General features: G+C 36.2%; 1 protein-coding gene across 6 annotated transcripts in view; it reads right to left on the reverse strand.

The window, feature by feature from the left end:
- Positions 1–6648: 6648 nt before the first annotated feature.
- CTNNA2 (catenin alpha 2) overlaps positions 6649–24100 on the reverse strand; it is a 1136606-nt gene continuing 1119154 nt past the window's right edge. For 5 of the 6 annotated variants that reach the window (XM_047745910.1, XM_047745914.1, XM_047745912.1 and 2 more), the window contains one exon: positions 6649–7843. In XM_047745910.1, the coding sequence (XP_047601866.1) occupies positions 7556–7843 (288 nt within the window). In that variant the 3' untranslated portion in view covers positions 6649–7555. Of the gene's footprint in view, positions 7844–10471; positions 10589–24100 lie in introns of all 6 variants that reach the window. The other variant, XM_047745913.1, reaches the window with a different exon arrangement.

The following is a 24100-nucleotide window of genomic DNA, read 5'->3' on the forward strand; positions in this document are numbered from 1 at the left end:
GACCATTGTATCACATCTTTGAATAAATGTTTATTCATGTTTTTTGCCCATTCTTTAATCAGGTTGATTGATTTTTCGTGTTGAATTAAAAGATTTTTATATAGTCTGATTATTTTTTTAATTTAAATTCAATTAGCCAACATATAGTACATCATTAGTTTTCGATGTAGTGTTCAGTAATTCATCAGTTAAATATAACACCCAATACTCATCAGATTATTAACCACTTATTAGATACATAATTTGCAAATATTTTCTCCCATTATGTGGGTTGCCCTTTTGTTTGTGTCTTTCAATGCACATAGTTTTGGGGAGGGGTTTTTGGGGTTTTTTTGTTTTTTGTTTTTTGAAGTTTGATGTCCAATTTATGTTTTGTTTCCTGTGCTCTTGGTGTCAGATTTGCAAAGTCATTGCAAAAGCTAATGTCATTAAAATTTTCCCTTATGCTTTCTTGCAAGATTTTATAGTTTAGGTTTTATGTTAAGATCATCAATCCATTTTGAGTTAGTTTTTGTATAAGGTATATGATAAAGCTCCCACTTCATTCTTTTCATAGGAATATCCATTTTTTTTCCAGCACCATTTGTTGGAAAAAACTATCTTTCCCCCCACTTAATAGTCTTGGCACTCTTTTCAGAAATCATTTGACCATATGTGTGAGGGTTTATATATGAGCTCTCTATTCCTTTGGTTCATGTGTCTGTCTTTATGCCAGTATGACACTGTTTTTATTGCTATAGCTTTGTAATAACTTTCACAATCAGGGAATGTGAAGCCCCCGACTTTGTTCTTTTTAAGAATGTTTTGGCTACTTAAGGGTTCTTTGATATTTTATATAAGTTTTAGGGAGGGTTTTTCTCTTTCTGCAAAAAGAAGCCTGTTGGGATTTTGATAGGAATTGCATTGTGTCTGTAGATCACCTTGGGTAGTATCAACACCTTAACAACATTAAATCCTCTAAGGCCATGAACATTGGGTGTCTTTCCACTTATTTATGTACTCTTCAGTTACGTTCAGTGATGTGTAGTTTTCTCTGTACAAGTCTTTTGTCTCCTTAAATTTATTAATGAATATTTTATTCTTTTTGATCTTATTGTAAATGGAATTTTTTTTTAATTTCCTTTTTTGAATTGTTCTTTGCTAGTATCTATAAAAGCAACTAAATTTTGTGTGTTGATTTTGTAGTATGCAACTCTGCTAAATTTAATAGTTGCAAAAGATTTGTAGTATTTAGGGTTTTCTACATGTAAGAACATGCAAACACAGGTAATTTTACTTCATTTCTAATTTGGATGCTTTTTATTTTTCTTGCCTAATTTCTCTGGCTAAGACCTCAAATAATATGTTTAAAACAATGGATTAAAATGGACATCCTTGTCATTTTTCCTGATCTTAGAGAAGAAGCTTTCAGTCTTTCATCATTGGTAAGATGTTAGCTACAGGATTTTTACACCAGCTGTTTAATATTTTAGGGCAATTTTCTTCTATTCCTGATCTTTTATTGTTTTTATTATGAAAAATTGATTTTTTCAACTGTTTTTTCATCAACTAAGATAATTGATTTTTCCCCCTTCATTGTCAACGTACTGTATCACAGTCATTACCTTTGTATGTTAAAACATCCTTGCACACCTAGAATAAATTCCACTTGGTTATGTTATGTAACTCTTTTAATATGCTGTTGAATTCCTTTTCCTCATTTGATGATTTTGGCATCAACATTCATCAGGGATATTGGTCTGTAGTTTTCTTGTAGTATCCTTATGTGTAGCTTTGGTATCAGAACAATTCTGGCCTCATAGAAGGAGTATAAAAGTGTTCCCTCCTTTTAAATTTTTGGTAAGAGTTTGAAGAGGATTGGTTTTACATCTTAGAATGTTAGAATTCACCAGTGAAGCCATCTGACCCTGAGCTTTACTTTGTTGGGAGAGTTTTGATTATTGATTCAATCTCCTTACTAGTTATGGGTCTGTTCATATTTTCCTTTTCTTCATGATTCAGTATTTTTAGGTTGTGTATTTCTATGATCTCAGCCATTTCATTTAGGTTATACATTTTGTTGTTGAAGAGCTATTCATAGTACTTCCTTATAATTCTTTTTATTTCTGTAAAATCAATAGAGATGACCTTTTTCATTTATGATTCAATTTTTTATTTTTTTGTCATCCTAGCTAAAAGTTTGTCAATTTGGTTGTTTTGTTTTTTTTTTTTTTAAAGATTTTATTTATTTATTTGACAGAGAGAGATCACAAGTAGATGGAGAGGCAGGCAGAGAGAGAGAGAGAGGGAAGCAGGCTCCCTGCTGAGCAGAGAGCCCGATGCGGGACTCGATCCCAGGACCCTGAGATCATGACCTGAGCTGAAGGCAGCGGCTTAACCCACTGAGCCACCCAGGCGCCCAGGTTGTTTTGTTTTAAAGGATTCTTGGTTTTCATTTTTCTCCTTATATCTGACCTAATCTTTATTATTTCCTTTCTTCTATTAGCTTTGAAATAGCTTTTTTCCTCCCTAGTTCCTTGAGATGTTGATTTAGGTTGTTGATGTAAGACTTTATTTTACTGAAATTATTTACAACTATAAATTTATACTTTAGCACTCTCTTCGTGCCATAAGTTTTGGTATGTTTAATTTTATCTCAAGATATTTCTGAATTTCCTTTGTGATATTTTTTCTTTGACAAATTGGTTAATTTCCATGTATTTGGGGATTTTTTTGTATTTTTTCTCCTATTCTAGTTTCATTCCATTGTGATCAGAAAAGCTACTTTGTGTAATTTCAGGCTTTTAAAATTGATTAAAACTTATTTGCCAAACATATGGTCTATCCTGGAGAATGTTTCATTTGTACTTCAGAATAACATGTATTCTCTGGTTGGGTGGGATGTTCTGCAAATGTCTGTTAGGTCCAAGTGGTCTATAGTGTTGATCTTCAGGTTTTCTATTTCCTTATAGATCATCTGCCTGTCTGTCCTATGCATTCTTGAATGAGGTTGCTTATTATTCTGAAGCTTTTTCTTCAATCCAGTCAATGCTTGTCTTATATATTTAGGAGTTTTGATGTTTGGTGCATAGATGTTTGTAATTACATCTCTCTGGTGCATTGACATTTAAATTATCATGTAGTGCCCTTTGTATCTAATAACAGCTTTGAATTAATGCATATTTTGTTTGATATTAGAATAACCATCCTGCTGTCTCTGGGTTGTTCTTTATATGGAATTTTCCCCCATCTTTTTACTTTCAACCTATCGGTTTGCTTAGATCTAAAGTGAGTCACTCATAGACAATATATAGATGGTAATTTGGAAAAGCAAAAAACAAAACAAAACAAAACCAGGGCCTTTTCCTGCCTTTAGTGACTGGCTCTGTGAAGGAAATCAACATGGCATGAAGGCTAATGGTCTTCTCAAGTCTTTCTAAGCATACCTGTTCCCTGGGATTGTGTGTGTTCATTCCCCTCACCCCATTCCAAGCCTCCCCCCTACATGACAGCCTTCAAGATCTTAGATGTTCTATGGTATTCCTCTGTGCATACTCTCACACCTCCAGGAGCCCACAGGTCTGGAGACTCCCTGCAGCTCTTACATGCAGTAGTGACTGTCACTGCTTTCAGTGGTCTTCTACCTGATATCCAAACTATGCCACCATTCCACCTGAACTGGAAGTGAGGCAGAACAGAAATTAGTTCCTCGGGAAGACCCAGATGGATCAGAACACTTCAAACAAGTTCCAATCCTTCCCTTCCATTGTATGGGAAGAACCAAGAACTGGAGAGCTTCCCCCTGATCATGGTGTGCCAGGAAAAGGCAGGGCATGAGAGAGCAATAACACCCCAAAATTTCTTTCCATACTGGTTGTGACTTCATCTTGTTTAGACATTTGCTTGGTTGCTGCAAATCCTTAACTGGTTTCTAGGGTTCCCACAAAGATACTGCAGTCAGTGCATTGTTAGTTACTTTGTATTTTCATGGGGAACAAGGGCCTGGAGTATCCTAGTCCACCATGTTGCTGATAGCACTCCTCAGCACTATTTTTCTAAATACTACTATTAACAGCCTCCTTTAGTTAATTTACTTCCTCATTACCTTTAAAAATCTTTAAGTGAAGAGTAAGTACCAACCCCTTTGACTTGGTTAATACGTAATGACACAGCAATAAAAATCAAATGACTAAAATCTATTACCAGCAAATTTAGGGACTATAATTTATGAAGTCACAATATTTCTGAGTGCTTATTTTGCTGGATGATTCAGCTATATACAGTATTTTGTAGATCTTTATACCTAAAGTGTCTGGAAGGTGCCATATTACTGATGGTCAAAAATTGATGACCATAATGATGACACCTATATATGCTATTTCTCCATGAGCTAAAACCATAACCCAATTGTTTATAAAAGTTGACTTCTAAAAATAAAGTTGACTTCAAATTCTTGAATATTTAATGAAAAGAAACTGCAGATCTGTAGATAATCTGTGATTCCCTGGATAGTTTAGGTCCTTAGAGAATATAAAGATTTTGTCTTTTGAACCATCAATCTTAGCAGAGAGACAAAGGAAATTGAGATTTATTTCATTTCCTCCCATTAGGAACATACATCTTCATGCATCCCCAAATACTACTTCTGTAGAAAATAACCCAAGTAACTCCAATTACTTGGAATTAATTACCAACTACATTTTCTTAAATATACTATATATTCAGCTTTTTATCTAACCCATGTTTATCCTTTGTAGATAATTCTCAGTTTTCTGACTCTTTAATCTTCCTGCATAAATTATATACTTTAATCATTCTCTTACCTCAAATCTAGTTATTCAAGAAGTAACTGCAGTTCCTTCTTATAATTCTATCACATTTTTCCCATCTAACCAACCTCAATCCTTTCAGCCTTTATATTCCCACGTATTATCAGGTATATCTTATGAAGGCACTGTTTTGTCTGTATCACCATCCCATTTAAATCTCCATACTACCTATTGGATAATGGTCACACTCCTTCATGACCCTCTACAGTTTAGCCTCATACCACATCTCCACATTGATTTCCCACTAGTCCCCATCATGACACTCATGTTCCCTGCAACTGCACTTGTTGCCAGACCTTGCAGTATGCTATTCTTTTTCTTTGAATGCCCACCCCAGTCATCCCCTTACCAAATTTATTAATTTGTATCTTTCACTCATTTAGGATATATTTACTATTTACTCATTTCCAAATTCAACCTCTTCTATTAATCCTCCCCCAAATAATTCAGTCCTTAATGTGTTCTGACTTCTTTAGTCTTACAGAATAGTAATCACTTTATCACATTCATTTGGCACACTGAGCTTTTCCAGCATATTTACTTATCTCTTTTCTGTCTATATCATTTCAACTAGACTTACGTTTCTTAAGGACAGGAAGCAAACAATAGGCCTTTTCATTGTTGTAGTGCTCTAAGCAGAATGTCTATATTTAATTTCTTTTTGAGTAGTTATTTTCTTTGATCACAAGAACAATAGTGGATAGTGATAAAAAGCAAGGATTGATTTCCAGAAAACACACACATAAATGTTGTCATAAGCATGTACTAAAACATTTAAGATTTATAGAGCAAAGTCAAAGGTATTCTCTATATGCTCCTCTGATCCCTGCTAAATATGTTTTATGATTTCTCAAGGCGTTTATAAGTTCCTTGGCTGGTCTGAAGATTACTTAATTCCTGCAGCCCATTAAATCATAGAATAATGCACAAACCCAGAGAATTATGCCATACTTAAGTGTTAATAAGGAAGGCTGCCAATAAATTCACTGGGTGGTATGTTCAGCTTAGGACCTGGCTCCAAGAAGTCATTCCATAAATATCTGAAAGAATGAAGGTCAGTGAATGCCTCTCTCAATGTGTGTGCAAATTGAGGGGACAGTCTAATTGAAACAGTTGTGTAGTAGTATTGAAAATTCATCTACAACATTCATGGGGAGTCTTCTCCTTGATAGATCATTCTGAGTCCAGATGAGGAATAAAACCATATCTAAATATAACGTTGACTAAGCTGCTCTCTTTCTCCAACTCCTAGATCTCTTCTCTTTGGGACCTTTCACCTAAACTAACATAGCCTTGGGGTCTATGACTCCCAATACATTATCATAGTGCTAAGAAACACACCTTATTTTACCAGAAGTCTTCTGGAGACATACTGTAACATGCTAACCTGTAGGGACAAGTCAAATGATAGGAGTTTTGAGGACTCAGATGAACATTTGGGGACTTTTTCTCCTCAAGCCATAGCTGAAAGACTACAGCCCACTCCTCCCAAGTAATGGTAGAGGGGCCTTCTTTTCATAGTTTGGAGAGAAAATATTTTGAAATTAATGAGCCTCCTTAGAATTTTTTTATTCAGTTTGAGAACACATTATCTTTCTTAAGTGTAGCCCAGGGTTGAACATGGCCCAGATAAATCTAACACATGACTTCATCATTTTAGATTATTTGAAAGTGAATAAAAACAAATGGAAAAACATGAAATAAATCAAAAGCAATTTCTGGACTCCAAAGATGACCTGGTGATACCACCCATTTTATCCCCAATCTCTAAAAACAAAAAGCATTTTTAACCAATTTTCAAGAAGATGCTCAAAACTTTTACTAAGTATACATTTAAAAAAAAAAAAGAAGCATTTGTCCGATTTCCAGATTATATGTGTTTATTTTGAGTTAGTGGATACAATGGCATATTAGATACCAGCACTCCGAGCTACACCTATGTATTTGCCTCTAAACCTTCACACATCATCAGTTTCCATTCTTCTATCATTCCACCACTGGGTCTCCTATTTCTAGCAAAATCATAGTTCAAATGTTTTTAAAGTAAAATATGGATCACCATATATTGTGCTTCCAGTGCCCCCAGAAGGATTATAATTGTCTCAAATAAGTGTTTATTTTCAGTAAAGGGGGAAAAATTGAAAATATGAGCACTAGTAATGGCACTACTACGAGAGAAAGAATAGAATACAGATTAAAAGAAACATTTTGACTGGATGAGTTAGTTTTCTCCTTAGTAAAAAATCCACTTAATATCATGGATATGACTTCAAAGTTAAATTGTTCAATTTGTGGGCCACACACTTCAGCGTATTGGCTAGTACATTTTTGCACTGAAACAGAAGCAATACAAGCTTTATGTTCTACCATTACACTTCCAGATTTTTCACTTATTAAGATACCTGCCAACCTAATGATTCTTGCATGCATTAGAGTTTGCTTTTGTAAAATTAAGTTTATTGTCCCCATCCCTCCCACTCCCATAAACATTGCGATGCGAACTCTTTGCCCAATTTTATGAGAATGTTGCAAAGGACAGTTCTGTACCACCTCAGGACAGGAATTCCCTGTTCCCTCCCCAGCTACTGATGAATCAGTAGTATTGATCACATCTCATCTCACATGCAAACAGACACTGCTCCCTTAATTTCCCCATGCCAGAGGCATACGAGTCGGCAGGTATGCATACAAAAATGAATTAAAAAGAAAAGAAAAAAAAAAAAGCTTTCTTATTAAAGCCTATCGTCCTAGAATGAATCCATTGCTTTGAATTCACTTAAAGCCTGTACAGGTGAAATGTGTTTCTTCTGGGAACCTCGTCTAACTCGTGTCTGGAATTCTTCAGGCTTTTCTCTCTTCACAAGGGGCTTCTTCTCTGGGGCCTTCATCTTCCAAGACACAACCGGTGAGTTGACAGCTGCTGTTCCATAGACCTTCTGGTATTTGGTTGAGGCCACATAGGATGCTTTCACCGTGAGGACAACAGCATTCATCAGGTTTTTAGCTGCCTGGATGAGTGATGTGGCACTGTCCAGCTAGAGCAGAAGGAGAGAGATACACCTGGGTTAGTCACAGCACAGCATTCACAAGATGGTCGTGTAACTTCAGTTCAGTGTTGTGCAAAAAAAGAGCAAATTATATGATAATGTGAACGAGTTACATAGCAGTCACTCTCTTCTATCCTTAATCCCAAGGTAAAAATTAAAAAAAAAAAAAGAAGACACACTAAAGCATAGTTTTCTAAAACTCTAATACTTTTAAAGACCAAGCTCTTTTTAGCATGTAAGGGTTCCAATGTAACACAAGTTTTCCAAAGTGGAACATCTCATGTTGTTACATTAGGCTGTTTGGTAAGGCTGAGAATAACTCAATGCTTAAAAGCCATTTGGCAGGCACTGTACAATAAAAAAGTACAGAGTTATATCTCAATTTTACAGCTCTACTCCTGGAAATATAGACAGTTTCTCCATCCTGAGCTCAGGTATGATAGGAATGCAGGCAGCTAAGCAGAGAAACACACCTATGGTGCACTGCCTTTTACTGAGGTGTTCATTGGACTTGAATATCTATTTAACTATTCTCTGGTCTTAAATATACTTCTTACAAAAATAAGAATTATGTCAGGCTCTCATAGATCAGAGAGCATTCAGTGAGACCCCCATATCCACATGTTAATGAACTACTGATTTCTTACTATGTGGCAAACACTATTTTAAGAACTTTGTATTTCTCCATTTAACTCACAAGCACCCCAGGAGGTAGCTATTATTGTCACTGCATTTTATGATGAGAAAACTGGTGCTTTATATAGATTAAGGGATGAAATCCTTAAAGACTATCATACTGTCCCACTGTTAGTGGTAGGATACTGTAGGATACTGATAGGATAGCTAAAATACTGTAATAAGTCACAATTTACAGTAGGTTTAGAAGCTCATCCTTAGACTCTAAAGCCAGGGGTGTTTTTCACTTTTTTTTTCCCCTCCTTTTAACCCAGTTTGACAGTGTGGTGCATACTGTTTATGAAACCATTCAATATCTGTTTCAACCTGCTCCACTTTCTGGACTATAGATGCTTGGAAAGTTCAAAACTGCATTTCCCAGACTCCCTTTCAGCCAGGATTCCACAAGTGACCCTAGTAAAAGGAAAGAATTAACAGCTGACTGCAAATATTACTCTAGCCTCTTGGGTGCTTGAGCATAGTCTGATTATTCATCAAACTTCTTATAATATCAGCTAAGGAACTAAATACATTGCAGTTCAATAAGGAATCCAAGAATGTTTCTCATTGTTGAGATTGATGGACTCTAGCTGCATTCATGAATGGGAGTTAGATATACACCTTCCGGGTGAAAGGAGATTAGCAAAGTTTTTAAACTAAGGTACCCCAAAACCCTGAAGCTGCCCGATGTGATGTGACTTGCCCTCACTTTAACTTCTTGCCATTTTTTGTGACCAAAGGGTGTCCCAAACAATGATGGGGGCACATCAGAAATTACATCTAAGGTCTCTGTGATGATGTTCAGGCTGTTCTCTGTTACACATACTTCATTAGAGCTAAATAAATGTGATGCTAAATTTAAAAAATTATGACAAATGAGTTCTCAGTTCTCCCACCTCCAGAAAAGCTCATAAAGTCAGATCATTGGGGTAGACAATGGACAATGCTTTCTATATATGAATTCCTTGCAATATCATAGCATTGAGGCCTCACTATTTAAAAAATAGATTGAAGGGCAGTATTACATTGACTCCATAATAACAGAGAAGCAAACAGATTTGTGGATTAGAGCCATGATTCAGCAAATAGATAATTAACTGTTTTCTGAATTAAATCAACCAGATGTATAGAGTAACTACTTTACCACTTTTATTACACTGTACAAGGTGCACATATACCAAAATAACTGCTTAACCCATAATGTTTAATTGGTAGAGCACAAATTTTGTAATCTAGCTACAGAAAAGCAAATTCTAGATTATTCATGTTAATAGAAGAAAAGCCAAGCATGGATTAGTATAGTGATTCTCATAGTCTATGAACTAGCAGTATCAGTATCACCTGGGAACCTGTTAGAAATGCAATTTCTTAAGGCTACTCTCAAACTTCCTGAATCAAAAATTTGTAATCCAGGGGATGCTGATGCATGCTAGAGATTGAGAACCACTGGATTAATGAAACCCAAGGACTATCTCAAGGTTTATTTCATTTAAGGATTTCAGAACTTTGATCATACATGAGTTTGGCAGCATCAGGGCCAGTTATCTGGCTAAATTTCACTTTTACATCTTTTCTATTATACCCCCAGGTATAATAATTACAGAGAAAGAAAATGTTGGGACGATGGGGTCAGTCATGTTTTCTTTAGAAGCTAGATATCATAGCCCTTGGCCAATCGACAGTTCCCTGTAAGTCTGTCAGGTTTCAAAAATGAGAAATATTCATTCACAAAGTGAGTTAATTCTGTTGTGTATCATAGGTAAAGAGGGGAGAAGGGTATCAGGGACAGTTCTGTGGATTTGCTTATGGGAAATAGAATTAGTAGAAGTAGAATAAGACAAGATGCATTTATTGCATTATTAAATGATTCTCTGAAAGCAAATCTTGGGAGAATTAAGTGGATCCAAGGAGAAGAATTACAAGTAATTTGGAAACTTTTACCACAGATTCCATTTTCAGATAGATGGTGTCTAATTCTGCAGCAAAAATATGATAGCCTGTCTCTTCTTCAGAACCCCTTTGCTCTCCCAGCCTGATGCAGGAATCCTGTGAATAAACCTAATACATTGGTTGAAAGTGAGACAGCTCTGAAATATAAAGCCAATGATTTCATTCAAGGTACCTGGTAAGGCAGATATGAATTTGTGGCAAGGTGTAAAGCTAGCAGGTAAGGAACCTGGCCAACTAAACCTGAACCAGTATACTGTTAGACAATATGCCCAATCTAAAATTAAAAGAAATTTGACTTTTTCTGAAAACTTGAGTACCCAAAGAATAACTTTTGCCATTCCTCTAGATCCATTTTAATGATTTAGATCATTGCTGCCACAATCAGAATTTCTTTTATTTAAAAATGGATCTCCTTTATGTTTGTCTGAAATAGCACAGAGGCCTGGCATGTTTAGTTAAAGATTCACTCCTAAAGAAAATACACTGTGTTGCCTGGGTGGTTCAGTTGGTTAAGCGTCTGCTTTTGGGTCAGGTCAGAATCCCAGAAGCCCCACATTGGCTCCCTGCTCAGTGTGAAGCCTGCTTCTCCTGCTCACCTGGCTTGTGCTCTCTCTGTCAAATAAATAAATAAAAATCTCAAAAAAAAATACACTAAAAAGACTAAGGTACATGGCAAAAAGATCTTTTCATACAAGGTTTAGGAAAACCTATTTATGACAATTTCAGACAAGATATGTACATGTATATGTACAAATGAAGTCCTAATAACCAATAATAATTGAGTACTTAGGAGGTACTTAGGAATTGCCTTTGCCCTTTTAATTAAATTGCATGGTTTAGGCTCCAAAAATCCTTGAACTTAGAAAGGTAACAGAACTTGCGTCTGAAGTAATGGGCAAAAGTAGGGATCAGGACTTGTACTGTTTTTCTCCAAAGACTACCATCGGAACCACTCTTTAATCTCTGGGGTCTTGTTTTTCAGTGACTACCTATCATTCAGAACGAACCTATCTCAATGTTTAACTCTGTTTGAGTAGACGCCTGTCCTTAAACTTGGTACCATTGTATACGTATCACGACTGAGTTTGATGAGAGCCACCATTTCATCTCTCTTAGTGTTGTCTTTAGAGCCTGAATTCTTTGTAACTAGATGTCCTAGCCTCAGGTGTGTTCCTACCCGATGCACAGCCCTTCTTAGTCCTTTTTGGTTTGGATTCACCCTTATGGGAGCAGTGACTAGAATCTGATCCCTGCAGATTTCTCTTGTACTTGTTCAGCTTCTCTGAAGCACATTCACTACACAGCTATAATGACTGGTTGTGCCCTTAGGTGGGGCTCAGATACTTTAGTGCTCTAAGCTTTTATCAGGGCTGGTGTTCTTAGCTTTCTAACAGCCACAAAGTAGACTGTATTTCTGCCCTTCCTCCAGCTAGCCTGTATATGCACTGACTAAACTGGGAGTAGAAAGAAACTTGGATCTTTTCCTGCTTAAGGGCCTTTTAATTCCTTCCGGACATTCTACTCGGTCCCTGGATCTAGTCTAAGTGCCCCAATTTTTAGTTAATTAAAAAAAAAAAAAAGAGCCTACATTTAGCAAATACTACCATGTGTCAGTCTCTGCATTAACCCCCCCAGTTTCCTTTCTTTCATTCAATCTCACAACCATGCCTGAGACAGGTAATGCTATTCTGTCTACTTGGGACAAAGAAGGGCTATGCAGCTTGCTAAATATCACATCGCAGGTATATGATGAAGCCAATACTTAAACCCAGGCAGCCTAACTCCAGTGTCCATGGACTAACCCTTACTTCATGCCACTTCCCAGAGCCATGCACGGCAGATGAAGCCACAGCCCATTATCTATCCAACTATGCTAGACTAATTAATTCTCCCTATTTCATTTCATAGGTGTCTGCTGTCCCTAACCACAGAAATCAGGCTTCTCCTAATTCTGTCACTATTTTTTTTTTTAAATATCAAAGTACTATTTTAAAAAGGTAGCAGATGTTTCCTCACATCTTGTTCTGTTACAATCCATGAAAAGCAAATAAGGGTGGGAGGGCTGTTTCATAGTGATTTCTAAAGGGTTTTTCTGGCTCTTTTACTGCCTCTGTACTAGTCTTTTCCTCTTAACCTCACTCAAATCCTGATTTCTCTTTCCCATCCTCATTTTGTGTTTTGAATGGAGAAATATTAGAGTTGACACTGCTGAATCGATTCTCCCATTAATTGGTAATTGTGCTAATTCCTTATTTCAAAGACGAAGATTGTCATCAAAAGTGCATAAAATGACTCTTAAAATTTACAGGATCATTTGGATTCTGAAACCCCATGTCATAAGTTTTACACTATTTCATGAACATGGGGATTACCTTGCAAGAGGTGTCCAGTTTCAATAGAAACGGACTTTGACACAAATATAACTGCACGATTCAATCAAATTCTCAAATGAAAGTGTACCCATATTTCTGGAAATGCTCAAATCTCATAGACTCTTTTGGTCTTCTACCTACAGTGATTCATCCAGGTATTTCTTCAGATGCTTACTACTTTGTGCCAACCACCATGTTTGTGTTGGGTACACATATACAGACACAAACTATAAGGTCTTATGCTGCTAATTTGTTTAGTAGGATGTAAGGTACTAACAAAACAAGCAATACAGGACCTACCTTGAGTCAGGTAGGAATAGGGTAGGAAGAAAAAGCATCATGGAGGGAGTAATAGTCCAAACTCACTTTAATGAATGAAGTAGGCATTATTGCTGACTAAATGGCTGAATGATAAAAAAGGACAAAGTTGGAATTCCTAGCTAGTATAGCTGGGTATAAATTGATACTCTTAACCCAGATGATGGCAATTAGGGGAAAATGGAGTTGTTACAATATTGAGTTTAACTCTGGACATTCTGAACTTGAGGTATCTGTGTTACATGTCAGTAAAGTTATCAAAGGGGCAACAAATGATGAAATGAGCAAGAAATGGGCAAGAAATGAAACTCTGGGGGCCAGTTTTAAGAAACCACATATTTTGCTTATATTGGTTTTCCCAGTTATTTCATGAACAGTGTTCTACAGATTATAGGTATCTATGTTAATTTCTGATTTCTCCTTCCCTTCATATTCCTTATTTAGTGCTTTCACAAAGAGAATAAAATGCTAAATGCATATTTTCTCTGGTCAAAAGTTTCAATAGATCTACTAAAATTTTTCTCAGCATTATACTTTGAGGATCAAAATCAATATTTCAATAATCTAAGGCATAACACCACCAAGAAGTATCTTAACTATTTCTTTGACAACCAAGGCTATTTTGTTATGTAATTAGCAATCCTTCACCCTTGAAAATAATGGTGAACTTTCTGGGACCACCTGGCAATAAAACAAATGGACTTAACAGCTTAGACTTAACAGCTTAAACTCACACACACACACGGCATTGTCAATAGTGCAAAGTAATATTAAAGAGGTGGAGGGAAACACACTGGATTAAGTATCTGGGACACAGTGAATGTCTTAAGATATATAATTACAGGAGAAAATTTGGGTTACATTGTGTGTTCTACATTAATACACTTTAAGATAGAGAGATAGAAATATAACTTGGAAACAAATCTATTTTCAAAAAAGCTGATTTTTACTAAAAAATAATAAATGGTAGTTCATAAATGGTAGTTCATAAATGGTAGTTCACAGAAATCTCCAGTACAAAGCTATCTGTCCTTGGATTAAAAATAATGTAAATGGCATGGGACTACTAGCTAAACTAAATAGATTAAAATAAAACAAATTCATTTCAATGTAATTTTGATGTATAAAAACGGGAGTTTTACTTAGTTACCTCAAAAAACTTAAAAAGGCCTGAGGGTTGGGACCCGTTCCCTTTGGATCTAGGTTATTTTATTTTAATTTTCTCAAGTTAGAGCTGATAGTGGTCTAAAAGGGCTCTGCAATTCAGCTCTTGCAAGATCTTTTAGTGGGAATAACTTAGTATTTCATGTCTAACAAGTATTCTAATGGGGCTATTCTATACATATTCGGGTCTGGGTTAGGGTTTTGCAGGGAGGAAGTTGTAATGGGAGAACTGACAATAAGTTGAAAGTAAACACCTTGAGAAAGCTGCAATCTTTCCACTGAAGCTGGTCATCTATTTATATTTAAACAGTTATCTCCCCAAAAGAAGTCACAAATTGCTTGCAGGAGAGAGAGAGAAAAAAAAAAAGAAGAAAGAAAGAAACCCTTGGTACAAGTCAGCTTTGCTGTTAATGAATGGGAGGTTAGAAACCCAGAGCACTGGAGCCTATTATCCACGAAGAAGAACATTTCATGTTTTAAAAATCCATGAGGCTTTGAAAAGATATTTGATCTCCTTAGAAACTGTGATACATTCGAAATACCTTGCAATACCTGCCTACTTCTTCCATAGTCTATATCAATAGCACTTTTACAAAGCTCTAGCAAGTCCAGGGTAATAAATAACTCAAGCAAACAAAGACATGGTGAAAAGGTTCAGCCTAACTGAATCTTTCCCTACTTTATGGATGTTTACACATTTGCAAATAAGAGAATTCCTTTGTGGTAAGCCCTCATTTCAGTGTCCTAGTCCACTCATTCTTCATCAAACAACAATGTAGTGAGTTAGCAAAAACACATTCCTTCTGGATAATAGGGTAGAAATCTTCCACTCATCTTTATGGTGGCCTTGGCTGGCATTAATCAGTCACAGCACTTTGCTCCCTCCAAAGCTGTTGAAGGGCATGGAAACAGAAATGTCTTTAGCTCCTTTCTCCAAGAGGTCACATTTTGACAGATGTGTCATCTACTATATCTCTACCTCTGTATTTAAATTGATTTAATACCTGACGTTTTTGTTTCTACCAGTCAGATTGCTGACAAGAATGACGCTGTATTTACTCTTGTTCCTATAGCTGATACCATAATTGGGGTTGTTTAATTAAGAAATCATTAAACAGAAAGACATAAGTATTAAAGGAAGTTCAAAGTATATGGGGGATTAAGTCAGGTGATAAAAATTAGCTGACTATATTAACAAGTAGGATGTCTGAATTGAAATGACCATCACAGGTATGCTGCAGTTGTTGTTACAAAAAAGAAAACTGCATTAAATCTGGTAACATTAGAACATGCAACAATCCTCCATAAATGACAGCTGACGTACTATAGGATAGCTCCTGAAGAGTTGGCTTAATCCCAGGGGTATTCCCATTTCACTTTGGTATCTTGAAAAGCAAATGTTTTATAACTTTAAGTAGTGGATGAATTACAACATAGGGGAGGATAAGAGGTCTGTTATTCTTTTCTGCAGGGCTACCTTGAGTGATGCCAGGGAAGCAGCTGGTGCTCTTCCAATGCTGAAGGCCAGTTGTTAGGAAATCTGTATATAATGGCTCAAGATGAAGTTAACAAAGGCCTTAGCAGAAAAGCACTGCCATCTAAAAAAAAAAAAAAAAAAAAATCTCCACAGCTTTGCTGAGAAATTTACCAATTGGCACTCAGGTAACTTTTTCAATGGGACAAATTCTTGTCTTTGTTTTTAATTTATTTAGGTAGGTAGTAGCACTTCATAGTCAGCCAGTCCACTGATTAACTGTCTTCATTTGCATTTTTTCAATTATAGGTAAGTAAACCTTGGGGACTCCCATGAAGGCTTAATTACAGTCAACAAATTTCCTAAATATGGCTTAGAGCCATTTTTTCTCACTATTAAAGGCAGAACAGTTTTTGCTCAACCCAAAACAAGGCATTATTGCTAACCTTGGAATCCCAAGGAGAAGTGGGAATATCAAGAGGTGTTGGCCCTTGGAAAGTTAGGAACAGACATGTCTGTTTGTCTAGAACTCCCTAACTCCTCTTTCCATATTTCTTCTTTCCCATACCCTTCCTTTTTTAATCCTTCAAGATTTCCTGACCCAGAGGCTTTCTCTATTGTTTTCCCATAACAACAGAACTAGAGGCAACAGTGGTACCAATGGATTTTTAGGCACCCATCATGACTGGGAGATATTCCTGGATACAAAGCCAATCTTTACATCATATAAATATACCATGCATTGATTGTTGATGTTGTCATCTGTAATAATGAGCATGTCCTCACCATCCAAGGTTCATACCATGTAGTAACTCTTCAAAGGGCTAAAGCTCCTTTTGACTTTCCCTAGAGGAGAGCCAGCTAGCAGAAAATCACTACCTTTGATAGATATTCTAGTATTATTATTAGTGGGAGACAAATCTCTGACAAGCCTTTGTCCAAGACTTGGTCCAAGATAAGAACATTATCTTCATAAGATGGGTGAGCCACCAAAGGACTCCATTCTATCAGAAGTGCCTAACTTTGTATGGGTGTTGGATCTGCTGATACATGATGAAGGCGATTTAACGCCTTATAAAATGTCACCAAGGCTCCACCATGTAAAGTGCAACCATTAAGAAAGGAGTAGACAAGAACAAGGACCAAAAAGTTTAGATATTGGAGGACTGTGCCTGGCAAGTGAGCATATTCAGAAGGTTCTGGATTATTCTTTTCTTTTACTTCTTTTCACATTCAACTACTAGGAATCATGTTACATGGCATTATTCATATAGTAGAGAAAGGAAATTCTTATCTAGCTCATGACCCTCTTCTTATCAGGGGTGGAAAGAGCTGGTTGAAGCCTCTATTGCTACCTGAGTTCTGAAGAGGCTCCTTTCCTGGGAGGGTTTGTTGCCTCTCCTCAGGATCCCTTTCCCAATGCATTCTTACATATCATGCACTACCTCCTGCTCTCCCTCTTGCCCCCTCTTCCTATTTTTTCCTCTCTTATAGTAAATGAAAGCATGTGCTCTACAATTCCAACCCTGCTTGGACTAATCACTGGCTATGTGATTTTGAGAGAGCTACTTAACCTAGTTCTACCTCATAATCTTGAAAGTGCTCATTTCATTTTTACTTTAAGTATTAAGTATTAAATGAGATAGTGCCCTCAAAGCTGAGTGCCTGGCAAATGATAGGCCCTTAACAAATTTTAAGCATTTATTATTACTGTGATCCATGTTTCCTTAAATCACCATTTGAGTCCAAAAGGGTCTTTTAAACTTATATTTCTTTTTTTTCCTTTTGTTTAATTTTTTCAGTGTTCCAAGATTCATTGTTTATGCACCACACCCAGTGCTCCATGCAATACTTGCCCTCCATAATACCCACCACCAGACTCACCCAATTCCTGACTCCCTTCCTCTCCAAAACCCTCAGTTTGTTTCCCAGAGTCCACAGTCTCTTATGGTTCATCTCTCCCTCCGATTTCCTCCAAATTACTTTTCCTCTAATGTCCTCTAAAACACATGGTGGTTGTTTTTTTTAATCAATTTTTTATTTATTTTCAGCATAACAGTATTCATTGTTTTTGTACCACACCCAGTGCTCCATGCAGTCCGTGCCCTAATACCCACTACCTGGTTCCCCCAACCTCCCACCCCCCAACCCTTCAAAACCCTCAGGTTGTTTTTCAGAGTCCACAGTCTCTCATGGTTCACCTCCCCTTCCAATTTCCCTCAACTCCCTTCTCCTAACTCCCCATGTCCTCCATGCTATTTGTTATGCTCCACAAATAAGTGAAACCATATGATAATTGACTCTCTCTGCTTGACTGATTTCACTCAGCATAATCTCTTCCAGTCCTGTCCATGTTGCTACAAAAGTTGGGTATTCATCCTTTCTGATGGAGGCATAATACTCCATAGTGTATGTGGACCACATCTTCCTTACCCATTTGTCTGTTGTCTGTTGGTTCTTTCCACAGTTTGGCGACTGTGGCCATTGCTGCTATAAACATTGGGGTACAGATGGCCCTTCTTTTCACTACATCTGTATCTTTGGGGTAGATGGACTCTACCTCTTCCTCTTTCTCCTTTCAAAGTATTACCCCACCCGCACTATCCTGCATTTGGACTTTCTCCAACCCTCTTGTTAATGGAGTTGCCACCACTTTGGCTTGCTTTCAATGCCTGTATATTATAGTTTTTTTGTCTAAGGAGGCTCCATGCCCATCATGGAGCTCAACATGGGGAATGAACTCACAACCCTGAGATCAAGAGCTGAACGCCTGACTGAGCTACCCAGGTACCCCAATGCCTGTAGATCATAGTTTTAATATGATAGGGATAAAGGCATGGAGAAATTCACAGGGGCAATAGAAAAACATCAAAAAATTAGTATATTTTCTTACACTACTGAATTCTTCGGAAAGAGGAAATTTGAGATCAGGATTCACTACAAAAAAGCATGGGGGTTTTATGCAGATGTATGGTACCCATAGTATCTATGAAGATTTGGGGCTTAACTGGGGCTGGAGAGAACAGTATAAAATAAAAATGGCCATAGTAAGAGATAGATTATTTAATTTATGAAAGTGAGGTTTAAACCTCTACCTTGAGAGGCAGCAAAATAAATAGTATAAAATTTTTTACCTGACCACTTATAGGGCCTAAAATTCCAAAAATTCAGGCTCTTCATTTTGGTTACTATATTATTTCTTACTAAAACACAAATTATGCTATGCTGAAAGTGTAACTTTTTAAATTCATTCACTTAAAAAATGGAACCCCTTCACTAAAATAAAAAACACAAGAAATAATTACAGGTGAAAATGTGGAGAAAAAGTAATCCTCATCCACTATGGAAAAATAGAAGTACCATATGATCCGGTAATCCTACTATTAATTCAAAAGATTCTAATGCTAAGTGAAATTAGACAAATACCACATAATTTCACTCATAAGTGGAAGAAACAAAACAAGTGATCAAAGAGAAACAAAACAAAAAGACTCCTAGAGAACAAACTGGCGAATGCCAGAGGGGCACTGAGTGCAAGGATGAGTGAAATAGATGAAGGGGATTGAGGGGTACTTATCATGGGGTGTATTGAGTAACATGTAGAATTAATTCATTATATTGCACACCTGGAACTAATAACAATTATATTGAATACCAAAAAAAAAAAAAAAAATGGAGCCCCTTCTGGCCTAGTGAAGATCAACCTCTGAAGCCTGGTGCTTCATCTCCATCAAAAAAAACCACAAATAACTGGGTTCCCTAGACTTGTTTTCTACAGTTTTAAATCTCTTTTCCTACAGAATGGGCTACTTTTAATCTTTAGTCCACTGGACCTAACATCTGCCATCTCTACTTAAGATTGGCCTATCTCATCATCTAAATCCAGCAAAACTCTGACTGTTGGATCTAGACTTTCTTTAGGGGTACTTTAAATTCCCATCCAACAAGCTTCCAAGAACAGGAGCAAACAAACCTCCTACCTTTGGTTGGAGTGTGCTCACATTTATCAAGCAAATAAGTTAGCAAAGGGCAGGTTTTGAGAATAGAGCTTCTTATGAAAAAAAAAAAAAAGTCTGGGATGATTAAAAGACAAAATCTAATCTAGGAGGACAGTGTCTGAGCTGTGGCCTAGAAAGGCCAGGAGATAACAAGAAGTAGTACAGGTACAAAACAACACAATGGGATACCTCAAGATTGGCCCTACTTGTCAATGCTCCAAGTCTCTTCCAAAACCAATAAAGCAAGGATGGCTGTTGTGTATCACATTTGCTGCCATGTAGTAGGCATGACCAGTCTTATAGACCTTTGTCTTAGACATGGTCTCAGAATTCTCAACGCATAACCCAATCAATCACTAGCAATTGACAATAATCAAGATGAAACCCATTTAAAAAAAAAAGCCACAACTAGAAGAAAACTTATGAAAGAAAAACATTTCATGAGTAAAAGAAAATATACACTAAAGGCAGTAGGCAAACACTCTAAAAGACAAAAGTAGTAAAATCAGGATCTTAAATTAGTTAAGGGGGCTCAGAAAAACATGTAAAATGTGCATGGTGGAGTAAAAACAAAGTTTTTTTCGAAAGTGTCTGAACTTTAGTGACCATCAATAGGATTGCTATATATTTAGGATGTTACATATGAAGCTCAGGGTAATTAAAAACCTATAATAAAGTCAAACATAACACTAGAGAAAATCGTCAATTACAAAGAAAGAAAGAAAACAGCCAAAAAACAATGAGCAAAATGGCAATCAGTACATGACTATCAATAATTATTTAAATGTAAATGATCTGAATTCTCCAATCAAAAGACATAATGTGATGGAATACATCAGAAAAATAAAAAGTACCCACCTCGATGCTGCCTAGAGATACTGACTGCAGACCTAAAGACACACACAAAATGGAAATGAAGAGATGGAAAAAGATATTCCATGCAAATGGAACAAAAAAAAAACACCCAATAAAGCAATATATATCATACAAAATAGACTAAAATGAGAGACAAAGAGGGCATTCCACAATGATAAAGGTTCAATGAAACAAGAGAATATAACAATTACAAACATCCATGCACCCAACATTGGAACGTATAAATACATAAGGCAGATATTAACAGACATAAATAATAATAAATATGGGGGATTTAAACACTCTACTTAAATCAGTGGATAGATCATCCAGGAAGAAAATCAGTAAGGACACAGTGTCTTTGAATGACACATCACACCAGTTTAATACACCAGATATATACAGAACCCTCCATCCAAAAATAATACACCTTGTTCTCAAGTGCACATGGAACATTCTCCAGGATAGATAACATATTATTTCCCAAAATAAGTGTCAGTAAACTCAAGAAGACTGAAATCCTTTCCTGCATCTTTTCCAACCACAAAGGTTTGAAACTAGAATTACAAAAAAAAAAAAAAAAAAAAAGGAAAAAAACCAAACACATGGAGGCTAAACAGTGTGGTACTAACAACCAACATGTTGACAAATATATTAAATATGAAAGAAAAAATAGATGGAGAAAAATGAAAATGGTCTGATGTCAATGAGACAGCAAAAGCAGTTCTAAGAGGAAATCTACAGCAATGCAGGACTACCTTGAGGAACAAGAGCAATCTCATGTAAATAATCTAATCTTACACCTACAGGAACTAAAAAAAAGTAAGAATAAACCCCAAAGTTAGTAGAAGGAAGGAAAGAGGGGTGCCTGGATGGCTCAGTTGGTTAACCATTTGAGGACCTTCTGCTTGGGTCCTGGGATTGAGCTCCACATAGGGCTCCCTGCTCAGTGAGATCCTGTTTCTTCCTTTCCCTCTCCTGCTCTCAATATAAAAAAAAGTACAATAATCATATCATAATAATAATGTATATAGTCTTCTAAAACTGAGCCGGGAGGAAATAGATCATATGAACAGTAATGAAATTGGATTGGCAATCAAAAATTCCCAATAAACAAAATTCCAGGAATAGATGGATTTACAGATGAATTCCACAAAAATTTAAAGAAGTATTAATATATATTTCAAAAAAAAGAAGAGGAAAGAAAGCTTTTGAACTCATTCTACAAGGTCAGCCATTTCTCTGATACCAAAACCAGACAAAGACACAACAAAAATGATGACTATAGATGCAAAATCCTTAATAAAATGTTAATAAACAGCATTTAACAATGCATTAAAAAGATCATTTACCACAATCAAAGTGGATTTATGCTGGAGAAGCAAGGATGGCTTACTGTGCACAGATCAATCAGCCTGATATACCAAATAAACACAATATAGAATAAAAATGAAATAGTTATCTCAATAAAATGCAGAAAAAGCACTTGACAAAAGTCAATAGGCACTCGTGATAAAAAGCTCTCAAAAAGTGGGTTTGGTGGGAACATACATAATACATATCATAATAAATGCCATATATCACAAACTCACAGCTAACATCATACTCAAAGGTGAAAAATGAGAGCTTTTCATCTACAATCAGGAACACAACAAGGATGTCCACTCTTGCCACTTTTATTCAACATAATACTCGAAGTCTTAGCCACAACAATCAGATAAGGAAAAAAAAAATAAAAGTCATCCAAATTGGCAAGGAAAAAGTAAAACTGTCACTAATGCTGTGATATTATATGTAGAAAACACTAAAGATGTCATCAAAAACTATCAGAATAAATGATTTCAGTAAAGTCACAGGATACTAAAACCATATAGAAATCTGTTGCATTTCTATACACTAATAACATAGCAGAAAGAGAATTAAGAAAACGATTGCATTTATAACTGAACCAAAAAGAATATAATAACTAGAAATAAACTTAACCAAGGGAGTGAAAGACGGCTACACTGAAAACTATAAAACACTGGTGAAAGAAATTGAAGATGATACAAATGAAAAGCTCTATCATGCTCATGCATCAAAAGAATTAATATTGTTAAAATGTCCTTACTATCCAAAATGTTCATACTACCCAATGCAATCTACAGATTCAGTGTAATACTTACCAAAATATCAATAGCATTTTTCACAGAACTAGAATAAAGCATCCTAAAATTTGTATTGAACCACAAAAGACCCTGAACAGCCAAAGCAATCTTAAGAACAAAGCTGGAGGTGTCACAATCCCAGACTTCAAGGTACACTACCAAAGCTTTAGTAATCAAAACAGTATGATACTAGAGTAAAAATAGATACACAGATCAAATGTAATAGAACAGAGAGTCTAGAAATAAATCCACACTTACATGGTCAATTAATGACAAAGGAGACAAGAATATATTGGAAATGTATTGGGGAAAAGACGAGCACTTCAATACATGGTACTGGGAAAACTGGACAGAAACATACAAAATGAATGTTAACTAGACTTTCTTATACCGTACACAAACATAGACACAAAATGGATTAAGGGACTAAATGTGACATGAAACCATAAAAATCCTAGAAACATAGGTGGTAATCTCTGATACCGCCATAGCAACATTTTTCTAGATAGGTCCCTCAGGCAAAAGAAACAAAAGCAACAGCAAACTATTCCAATTACACCAAAATAGAAAACTTTTGCACAGGAAAAGAAACCATCAAAAAAAGGTGACTTACTGAGAGAATTTATTTGCAAATATAGATTTTTTTTTAAAGATTTTTATTTATTTTACAGAGATCACAAGTAGTCAGAAAGGCAGGCAGAGAGAGAGAGGGGGAAGCAGGCTCCCTACTGAACAGAGAGCCCGATGCGGGGCTCGATCCCAGGACCCCGAGATCATGACCCGAGCCGAAGTCAGAGGCTTAACCACTGAGCCACCCAGGTGCCCCTGCAAATATAGATTTTTAATATTACTCCTTATTAGACAGATTAAAGAACTTATACAACTCCACACCAAAAAAAACCAAAAACCAAAAAACAAAAACAAAACACATTGATTTAAAAAGGGCAGAGGACCTAAACAGACATTTTCCCATAGAACACATACAGATAGCTGATAGACATGAAAAGATGTTCAATGTCACTTATTATTAGGGAAATGCAAATCAAAACTACAATGAGACATTAGCTTGCACATGTCAAAACAGCTCAAATCAAAGAGACAAGAAATAATAAGTTTCGGCAAAGATGTTGGAGAAAAGGGAAACTTCATGCACTGTTGGTGGAAATGTAAATCATTACAGCCAATATGGAAAACAGCATGGAGGTTCCTCAAAAAATTTGATTTGGTATTTCTACTATGGGCATTTCTCTCCCCCAAAAAAAGCAAAAATACTAATTCAAAAAGAGATTTGC

This window comes from Lutra lutra, chromosome 9 (assembly GCF_902655055.1).
Source record: "Lutra lutra chromosome 9, mLutLut1.2, whole genome shotgun sequence".
In the NCBI taxonomy this organism is placed as follows: Eukaryota; Metazoa; Chordata; class Mammalia; order Carnivora; family Mustelidae; genus Lutra; species Lutra lutra.